At 35.6% G+C, this 10,812-nt stretch overlaps 1 protein-coding gene across 1 annotated transcript; it reads left to right on the top strand.

The window, feature by feature from the left end:
- Positions 1-6,979: 6,979 nt before the first annotated feature.
- Positions 6,980-8,104, top strand: LOC137815561 (uncharacterized). Its single transcript, XM_068618676.1, has 2 exons — positions 6,980-7,721; positions 7,953-8,104. The coding sequence occupies exons 1-2, from the start codon at positions 6,980-6,982 to the stop codon at positions 8,102-8,104; spliced, it is 894 nt and encodes a 297-aa protein (XP_068474777.1).
- The last annotated feature ends 2,708 nt before the right edge of the window (positions 8,105-10,812 follow it).

The raw sequence follows: 10,812 nt of genomic DNA, 5'->3' as shown, positions 1-10,812 counted from the left end.
ACATCATCAAAGAGCACATGCAAAAGGCAATGAGGTTAAGTGACTATCACTATCCATATGCTGTTTTGGTATCTAAATTTCTACTCTATTATGATATTTTGATATTGCTTTACTTTTTGAGTTGCGCAAATCTCACTTTTCAGCTTCATCGTTTTTCCGTTAAACGTTGAAAATGCAAACTTTAGCTTTTAACTTTACTCAGGTCTTTAAGTCCCTTCGATAATATTTGGGAACAAAATAAGTATTAGTGAACATTATAATCTACAAAAAAAATCATGGGTATCACTGAAACAAAATCTTTATAATATCTTATAATTATCAAGACTTTCTTTTCTCAAATATTTTACTTTGAATGCAGTTTCAAATCCTTCCCAAGTTAATATAAAATCAGAACGTTGTAGCATAATTATATTTAACCTGAATATTATACCACTAACCATATTTCGAAAAAATCTTTGATATATATTTTGTTGAACCAAGTGGTGTTCAAGCTTTGAAGAATCCAAACCCTTTGAAGGATGTTGAAGGCTTGGCTGTGCTTGCTGTTGCTGAGCTGTCTTAGTTAGGATCTGGGGTAGTTTGAGTTTTGTAATCTACTCTTTGATTGAATCCAAAGCATAGGCATTCTCAATCTTTTTAAAAGAAAAGTGTTTTTCAAACTAAGTGAAAAACAACCTATTGTTTTATCGAAACAATCGATTGTTTTATATTTAGATGTTTTTAGAAAAGATTGAAAACTGTTTTACAAATGGTTGAGCTGTTAAAACTAAAACAACCGATTGATTCGAGGAAACAACCGATTGTTTGTTTTGGTACCATAACAGAAAAACTGTTTTAGCTTTGATTGAGCTTTAAATGTTTAACTGTTTACGCTGCAGTCTTTAATGCTTTGACCAATCTTTAAATGCAATTAATAGTTTGTTAAGATTTGATAACAAACAACATCTTTCATACATTCAGAAAAACATATTTGAGGTTTATGAATAAAGATTTTGAGATTTTGAAAAGTTGAGATTGCTTAGAGATTGAGATTGATCAAAGTGTGTGAGATAGGATTTCTGCTTGTATTGATTTCACATTTACTTTTGTAAAAAGTGTAATCCTTGTATCTGTTGAACAAGTTTCTTCTGTGTGTTTGTTGAGAAGTGTTGTGTGTTCTTGAGGGGATCAAGATCAACATTCTTAGTGTTGGTGTGTTAGCCAAGAGAAGTGTGTGTCTTGAGGGGATCAAGGTCACTTTCTTTGTTGTGTTTTAAGTGATCTAGGTTTGATTGCTTAGTGGAATTCCTCAGTGGTTTCTGAGAAAACTGGATGTATCTCTGGGGTTAGAGCGAACCAGTATAAACATCTGTGTGCATTCTCTCTATCCTTAATCTCTTTAAATTCAGGTTTGATATTTGTTTACTGGTATAAACAACTGATTGTTTCTGCGAAACAACCGATTGTTTTTTCTGGTGCTGTTGTTTTTACTTATTGTTTTGGCAAACTGTATTCCTTATCAATTGTTTCTTGAGATAATTTCATTCTTGACTTAAAAGTTTTCGAAATCCCTCTTTAAACCATTCACCCCCCTTCTAGTTTAAAGCCATCCAATCTAACAATTGGCATCAAGAGCTTGGTTCTTGAAATTTATTCAAGTGTGATCCTAAAACTGTTTTTTTATGGCTGAAAAGTTTTCTTTTGGAGAAGGTGCATGTTTAAACAAACCACCTTTGTTCTGTGGTATGAAATATGATTTGTGGTGCATAAGAATGAAATTCTTTGTTGAATCTTTTGATAGGAAAATATGGAATGTCATTACAAAGAACTATCTCATGCCTATATCTGAAAATGATTCTTCTGAAACTGAACATCTTGATTGTATAGCTATGAACATTATTGTATCTGCACTTGATTCTAATGAACTGCTCAAGGTTTCAGAATGTAGGTCTGCCAAAGAAATGTGGAATACCTTTGAAGAGTATCACAAGAATCCAAGGAGTGCATTGATGGAAAAAGAAGAATCTTCTGCTGAATCTTTCTCTTCAAAATCCAAAAAGAAGGGTCAATTTAAAACTTAATGTCCCAACAGAAGGAAGAGAAACTTCAAGAAACATGAGAAGAAAGGTAAATAAAGAAGAGCTAATAATGATAAAAACTCATCATCAAGTAAGGAAGAAAAGGCAAAGTTATGCTTAGTTGCTGAAGATGATGATCAATCATGTAGCTCAAGTGAGGTAAGTTCATGTGCTTCTTTAAATAAACAAAATTATAGTGAATTGCTTGAAGCTTTTAAAGAAACTCATGATGAAGCTAATCAATTGGTTCTTTCAAACAACCGATTGAAAGAACTTAACAGCAGGATGGAAAAGAGAGTGAAATCACTTGAAGATGAGATTGAAAAATCTAAAAATGATTTCAAAAATCTGGAAAATCATTTAAAAAATTCTTCTTGCAAGTGTGACACTCTCATTTGCGAAAATTGTGAAAATCTTGAGAAAAATGTTCATTATCTTGTTGACACTGTGGACAAGCTTTCAAAAGGGAAATCTAACTTTGAGAATGTCTAGGCATCTCAAAGCTGTGTTTTTGGAAAGGCTGGTTTAGGTTTCAATCCACATAACCAACAAGATAAGTTTTCAAAAAATATTTAAGAAAGCCAGTAAAACAACCGATTGTTAAATCGAAACAACCGGTTGTTACATTCTTTTATTGCATGAAAAAGGGCCATTCAGTTAGATTCTGCAAAATAAGAAAGTTCTCTGTTCCTAGAGGCTACATGAAATGGATTCCGAAAGGATGTGAGGTTCCAAATGAGAAAAAGAAATCAATTGGACCCACATTTGTGAAGGGACCAAATCTTGTTGCTTGAACTCATGCTTGTGCAGGAATTCTAAAGAAGTGTGAAGGACTAAGTCATATGATCAAGTTTTTGGAAGAAAAAGACCAACATTGAAGCTGAATCAATGCTCTGCATCTGTCCAAAGGCCCTCAACAGTTAAAAGAGGCTTCTTAATCATAAAGCACATGGCTCATTGAAAGAACAATATAAAGGATAATACCTTCCTTTCTCTGTTCTTAATTTCTGTTTTAAAGTTCTTTCACATGGTAAAATATCTTCTTTAAAATGCTTAACTTCATCTGCTTTGAACTTTTTCTGCTCATGGTTAAAATTCAAAATCAGTTTTAACTGCTGCAAAAAAACAACCGATTATTTCTTCGAAACAACCGATTGTTTTAAGCCTGGCAACATTGTAAAGAAATCAATTTAATTTCTATTTTGAATTTCTATCCGTTGCAGATCAATTTAAAGAGAGAATCCTTGGTCAATGAACCTGTGTTGAAAGGTGATCACGGTCAGAGAGAAGTTACAACAGTCATAAAGGAATATATTCCAAAATCTTGGAAATTCAAGAGCCTTAATGACTAGTCAAAGATCACATGTGAAGACAATGTGATTTTCAGCTTTTTCTGATGTTTTCTGTGCAGGGCAGGGTCAAGTCCTCTCTCTCTGAAAATCTGGTACCCACTCATGTCATTGAATGCTTTTTAATTCTATTACTGCTATAAAATCTGTTGCAGCTGATCTCTTCCACAAGAACAACCAATTGCAACATCTCTTGCAAAATCTGTGAGTGAGCTTTTCTCTGTTTTCTTCTCTGCCATCATGGACTCAACTCCTCCCACCTCAAAGAGAGTCAAAACCAGAGTTGTAAGGTCTGGAGGAAGGCTAGAAGGATGGTTTTCTGGAGACAATGATCTAATTGAGAGATATAGGTTTGAAACAAGCACCAAAGTGATAAACAACCCCAAGGTTGTGTGCTTTGATTGGATGAAAAGCCAAAAGCTGGACAATGTAAGGAGGGTGCTCAAAGATCAATCTCTCAGAAAGTTCTTGGAGATGAAGGGAAACATCTACCCAGATTTAATAAAGGTGTTCTACACAAATCTCAAGTTTGAGGGAAACAACCTAGTTTCTCATGTAAAAGGTGTAGATATGGAGATAACATATGATGTATGGGCTGCTGTTGCTGTTCTAAAGTACTCTTGCCTCAGAATCAACAAGGGGAACCTTGAAGTGTGTGTATTGAGGGGATCAAGGTCACTTTCTTGGTTGTGTTGTAAGTGATCTAGGTTTGATTGCTTAGTGGAATTCCTCAGTGGTTTCTGAGAAGACTGGATGTAGCTCTGGGTTTAGAGTGAACCAGTATAAACATCTGTGTGCATTCTCTCTATCCTTAATCTCTTTAAATTTAGTTTTAATATTTGTTTACTGGTATAAACAACCGATTGTTTCTGCGAAACAACCGATTGTTTTTCTGGTGCTGTTGTTTTTGCTTATTGTTTTGGCAAACTGGATTCCTTATCAATTGTTTCTTGAGATAATTTCATTCTTGACTTAAAAGTTTTCGAAATCCCTCTTTAAACCATTCACCCCCCTCTAGTTTAAAGCCATCCATTCTAACATATTTTTCAAAGACTTTACAGTGAAACACTGTTTATATAAAAACTTTCCAATATAATATCAAATTTAATTATATTTGAACAGTTGTATTTGAAAACATTTAAAACAAATATGGAAAACGTCATTCACTAAACATTTTAAGCACAAGGTATTTGAGATTTTCAAGTCCTCTATTTAACCTAGTTGGGCTCATGTTAAATGACTTATCTCTTAGGCGCGTTATTTCTTGCTTCGGTCAATTTGACGAGAAAAAACCCAACTTCTCTGAAGTGAACTCGCCTAGGCGAATTTAACTGAATTTTGAGCGTTCCAACTTTCCCTTTTCATCTTGTATATCCTTCTTTAGTCCTTCGATCTCCATTCTACCCTACAATCCTGAAATTAACACAAATTTGGGAATAAATAGTTCTTATTCATATTCTAATTACAAAATATGTAAAAAAGTTTAAATTCATAAATTAGGGATTAAATTATAATTATTTTATCAATAAATATCCATAAGTGTCTCTCTTTTAATATGAAATATTACTGAAATATGACACTTATTACTTTCCAAAATCATTTAATGAGTAATCGTATTTAAAAATGATGTTTTCTATGATTTAGAAATGTCAAATAAAATTTAGAAACGTAAACGCAGTGTCATAAAACATTCTAGTAATGTAAATATTAAGTATGGACACTTTCCTGACGCAGTGATTAATTTGATGAGTTGAAGATGCTCGTATTGTCTGATATGTACAATCTTTAGTGTTAGTCTGATGGCTTGTAAGCAAGTTCTTTCATATTGTTTTCCTTGTGTTAACCAAGGAGTTCGATTATCAAGATCTTATGATGAGGTTGTGTGCATTAGGATCTTCTTTACTACTTCGTCTGATCCATTCTATTAGTATCGTTTGTCTTAGTTTCCTGGAATCATCTTGTTTGTCCTTTGATATTTTTTGTCACGTCTTTTGTTCTTTAGATCTTATCATTATTATCTCTTATTCATTTATCAGAGATTAAAACCAAGATAGAATCGTTTGATGGTCTTCTATTGTGAGCGTGTGTCATTGTTTCATCTAACAGTGTTTTGTTGTTTGTATCGTCTGATGCATTGACATTAGTGGGTCTTTCTCATCTTCTCTGTTGTTTTTGTCTAAACTTATATTGCACATGAGTGAGCTTTGTCATACCACAATACACCTTATAGTGTTTGTTGTCATCAAAACACAGGGACGCTCATATCATGACCATCTAATGAGTATTAGACCGTCTACTAACTTAACATGTTACCATGTTACAATTACTATGTTTCCATTATTGAGGCATATTCTAAGTTCACATGGATTTATTGTTTAAAATCCAAATTTAAAAATCTTCTTATTTTTCAACAATTTAATATTGTGATTGAATTTTAGTTAAACACCAAAATAAAAAAAGTATTCAATATCGTGATTTACCATTTACTGATGTTTGTTTAGTCATGGTATCACTTAATGATTAACATGTCCACACACACACCATCAAAATGATATTGTGAAAATAAAACACAAACATAACACTAGTCTTCTCCACCTTGTTTCTTTGTGTCTCTAGTTTTGCTTTCACTATTGAAATGTATCTAATTAATAGACTATTGACTACTTTGTTGAATTTTAACATTCCCTTCATAGTGTTGTTAGAAGGATCCATAATTATAGCTTCTTAAAAAAAAATTGGGTTTGCTTGTTTCCCTTTTCTAAGAATGTGTTTTTCTAGGCTATTCATCCTTTATAAGGATTATATTTGTCTTTCTGATTCTAATAGGATTTAAGTTTTCAAAGATATGATTTTCAATGAACAAAGGTTCCCTAATTGTGATATTTTCTAACAAAGTCCTATAGAGGATATTTCCTTGTCTAAATATTTTCTCTTAATTCGCTCATATTCCTTTTGTTGCATCTTCAAAATCAACCTATTTTGTCCTCTTATGCTAGTCATAATATTAATGACCATCATTCATTTGTGTCACCCACTATTCATCCTAACTCTACTTCTAGACAGGTTCATCTTATGCAAACCATGTCCAAATTAAGATTACAAAATCCTCGTTCTTCATCCCTCATTGTTTATTTTTCACAGTGAACAAAAAGAATTAGACAAGCTTTACCTGGTCCAAATTGGCTTTCTACTACACAATGAGAATATTTTACTCTTCTAAAGAATTACAATTGGGATTTCATTCTCGTGCCCTCTAGTAGAAAAGAGTTGGCTATAAGAGAAAATTTTATCATGTTTTTCTCATTATTTTATTGTAACTGTTTACTATTTTTAATTATGTAGATTAACACTTTAATTTTTTCAAAAAAAAAATGTTGTTCAATTGTGTTTTGCAGGCGCTAGTTCGCATGTTGGTGGCGTGTGGCTAGGTGTGTGATGGAGTTGCGAGAGATGCAATGTTGTGTGGGTGGCGACGGTGATGCGGTGGTGTGTGTCCGCTGTTGTGCACGACTGTGACGCGTTTCACTACAAGTCGGAGGTGTCTTTTTGGAGGCGGCTTGGTAGCCTTTGCAAATGGTGGAGGGCTTTACAAGTTTTCTCATCCCATGGGATTGTTTGATGGATCGAGAAGTGTCTGCTAATAAGAAAGCATTTGCAATGCCAGGCCAAAGGAAGAAATTTTCTCAGGCTTTGGGAAATACATGTGACATTCATTTTTCCCAACTACCTACTCCTTGTATCAAGGGAGACATGGTTGTTGTTTGGGTTGATGAGGAAGATTACATGATTGGTCTTGAGGATTGCAAGATCCATGTACATGGTCGGATTATTCTATCTAAGGGGGATAAACCTTTCACACACCTTGATTTAACTAAAAAGCTACAACTTGTGTGGAAGGCTATTGGACCGTGGAAAGCAATCCCTCTTGGGAAGGGTTTCTATGAGTTTGAGTTCTCTTCTTTAGAAGACATGCGATTGATCCTCGGGATGGGTTCATTGCAGTTATCTCCTGATTTCTTGAGATTGTTTGCCTGGACAAAAGACTTTGTTCCATCTACTATGAAGAGTACTAAAACCCAGACCTGGGTTAGAATTTACCATTTTCCTTTAGAATATTGGAGACCAAGGGCGATATTTTCCATCACCAGAGGCATTGGTACTCCTTTGTCTTCGGATGATCATAGTTTGTTTGCTAGAGTGCTGGCGGATATTGATTTGTTGTCCCCTCTTCCCGATCACCTATTGGTTGAACGTTTATACTTTGCTTTTGAAGCCGACGTGGAATATGAATGGCTCCCTCCATTTCTCTCAAACTGTAAGATGATTGGGCATGAGCTTGCTTAATGTCGTGTGATTCATGATCAGGGTCGTGATCCTAGACATCAACATAAGCCTTCTTAGAAGAAAACTTCTGATGAACGGGAACATGGGAAGGTCGCGGTTCCTAAACAACATAAAGAGTATCGGAAGAAAGATCTGCATCTGAAGCTCGTGGAAGACCCTATTGGTAATTTGGCAACTAATGCTCCTGGCGGGGTTAATGCAGGGTCACTCTTGGGTCATCTTGCTTCTGATAAAACAGATGGAGGGGATAATGATTTTGCAGATATGGCTTCTCTCAAGGATGCCTCGGATCATGATAGGTCATCACCCAGGCAGGGGTTTTTCACTCCCACTTTTGATACAGTTACGGTTTAAGAACCATGAATAGTAAGGAATTCACCGGCTGTTATGCAAGCCAAGGGCTTAGAGTCACAACTTGTAGTAGATTCAGTTACACCTGCTATTGATGGTCATCATGTGAAGGTCTCTGCTCTTGTGGTTGTACCATTTTCGTCGCTTCATACCTCTCCTCGAAAGGCTAAATCACTTGGGGATGCTAAAGCACGAGTGACGACTCTTATTGTTGGTCATCATGTGAAGGTCTCTACTACTGTAGTTGTACCATCTCCGTCGTGTCATACCTCTCCTTGGAAGGCTAAATTACTCTGGGATGTTAAAGTACTACTCCCCAATAATGATATGTTGGTTCTACAAAATCACTTTTCCTCTCTTCATGGATTGGAAACTACAGATGTGGGAGGTGATCCTCATACTGGTACGCCAATTATTCTGACTGCCATTGTTGAATTTAATTATGAACATATCATTGTTGAAAATCAGGTCGTGATGGAAGAGGCCCCAATACCAACTCTATTGAAAGGCCACCAACATGTCAAATGTGTTAGATTGTATGGCTTTAAACTAGAGGGGGGTGAATGGTTTAAAGAGGGTTTTTACATACTTTTTAGTCTAGAATGAAATTCCTTTGAGAAAACTTGATTCAGAATTCAGTTTGCCAAAAACACAAAGCAATTTAACACAGCACCAGAAAAACAATCGGTTGTTTCGCAAAAACAATCAGTTGTTTATACCAGTTGAAAATATACAAACTGAAATTAAAGAGTTTAAGGGAGAGAGAGATTGCACACACAGTTTATACTGGTTCACTCTTAAACCAATAGCTACATCCTGTCTTCCCAGAAACCACTGGGGAATCCACTAAGTAACCAAACCTAGATTACTTACACACACCACCAAAAAAGTGACCTTGATCCCCTCAAGACACACATTTCCTTTGGCTTAGCACATACACCACCAAAAATGTTGATCTTGACAACCTCAAGAGCACACAACACTTCTTGGCCTAACACACCAGAGTTTATACAAAGTACAGAAGGATTAAACTTGTTACAGAATGATTTGAAATCAATACAATTGAAATCCTAACACTTTTTCTAGAGAAAGACACACAAGAACCAATCAATTCTCCCCCTATTTGTCTTCCCAAATAGACTATAACAGTTATAAGACAGATTTATGAAAGATTTTGAAGGTCAAGGATACCTAACTCATTTCGCAAAAAGAAAAACATTTCTTTTGGTAGAGGTTTTGTGAAGATATCAGCTAGTTGCAGCTTTGTCTCAATAAACTTCACTTCACAGTCTCCATTGCTCACATGATCCTTGATGAAATGATGATGAATCTCAATATGCTTAGTTCTTAAGTGTTGAATCTGATTTTTGGTAAGATTTATAGCACTTGTGTTGTAACACATCAAAGGGACCTTGCTGATTTGTAATCCAAAGTCTGCAAGTTGGTGTTTGAGCCAGAGGATTTGTGCACAACAGCTTCTAGCAGCAATGTACTCAGCCTCTGCAGTAGAGAGAGCCACACAAGCTTGCTTCTTGCTATGCCATGAGATGAAGTGATGTGATTCCAATAGCCACATAGAACAAGATTCTTGACATTTTTAGGAATCACCTTGAGCTGGAAAATATAGAGGCACTTTTCTTAGAGTTGGATCATTGTTCTAAGACAAGAACTCACCAATAACTAGTACCAAATCCCAAACTCATTTGGATGAACCAAATATTGTCAAATTGAATCAACAAAGAGATTAAAACTGGAATTGACCGAACAGAATTGAACAAATGATCAAATGAACCGAACCAAAACAGAAATTAAAAACAGAAACAGAACATAGTGCTGGAAAAAATAGAAAAACCGAAACTGAAAAACTCAAGAACACAAAGCAACATGAACAATTGAAGAAGAAGAAAGGAAGGAGAAGAGAATGCTCATGAAGATGGAAGGAGGATGGATGATCTCGCCACTAGAAGTGTGGAATGCTCCTAGATGAGAGTGATGCTGCCACTTGAGGACTCCATTGATCCATCAAGATAAGACTAGAGAAGAAGGCTCCAAAAGCTCTCCAAAGGTCACTCAAAATTTGAGTAGAGTTTTCTTAGATTAATTCCAATCTGAATTTTACAAAGAGAGCACCTCTATATATAGCCTAAGGTGCTGAAAAACTAAGCTAAAACATTTTAAAATTCCCTCCTAAACTATTCTAGAAACCGGCGCCTAAAACAAACCTCCTAAGGCACCTCCTATTCTACTCCTACACCTCTCTACTAATACACCCCCCTAAAGCTCCTAATTAAAACCTACAAGATGCTAAAACAAAAGAGGTTTCTAATGTTTTCCTCTAAGCACCTTTAACTAAAGAAATTACAAAAAGAGAAAATAAATGTCCTCTAGCTCCCAAAGCTTTGAACATGCTTCTTGTAATCCTTTGAGGTGGACTTTGACCTCCATGGGCGTCCTCCATTTGTGCCTCCACCTCTTCTTGAGCTTGATGATTGGCCTCCATGTCCTCTTGAGCTTGATCTCCATCATACTCCCCGAGTTGGGGAGAATTCGACCACGAATTCTGGAGACCTACAGAAAAAGGAGTTAGATCTCTGACATTAAAAGTATGACTACCTAAGAAAGTATCAGGCATATCTAACTCATAAGCATTGTCATTAATCCTCTTGAGGACTTGGAAAGGTCCATCCCCTCGAGGCATTAGTTTGGACTTC

The sequence above is a fragment of the Phaseolus vulgaris genome, chromosome 1, assembly GCF_000499845.2.
Source record: "Phaseolus vulgaris cultivar G19833 chromosome 1, P. vulgaris v2.0, whole genome shotgun sequence".
NCBI lineage: Eukaryota > Viridiplantae > Streptophyta > Magnoliopsida > Fabales > Fabaceae > Phaseolus > Phaseolus vulgaris.
This window is presented reverse-complemented; position numbering and strand designations above follow the sequence as displayed.

Bases quoted from the DNA above. Each gene is read 5' to 3' on its own strand.
- LOC137815561 (XM_068618676.1), top strand. From the start codon at position 6,980: ATGGTGGAGGGCTTTACAAGTTTTCTCATCCCATGGGATTGTTTGATG. The intron at 7,722-7,952 runs GTAAGATGATTG...GGGTTAATGCAG, and splicing joins CCCTCCATTTCTCTCAAACT to GGTCACTCTTGGGTCATCTT.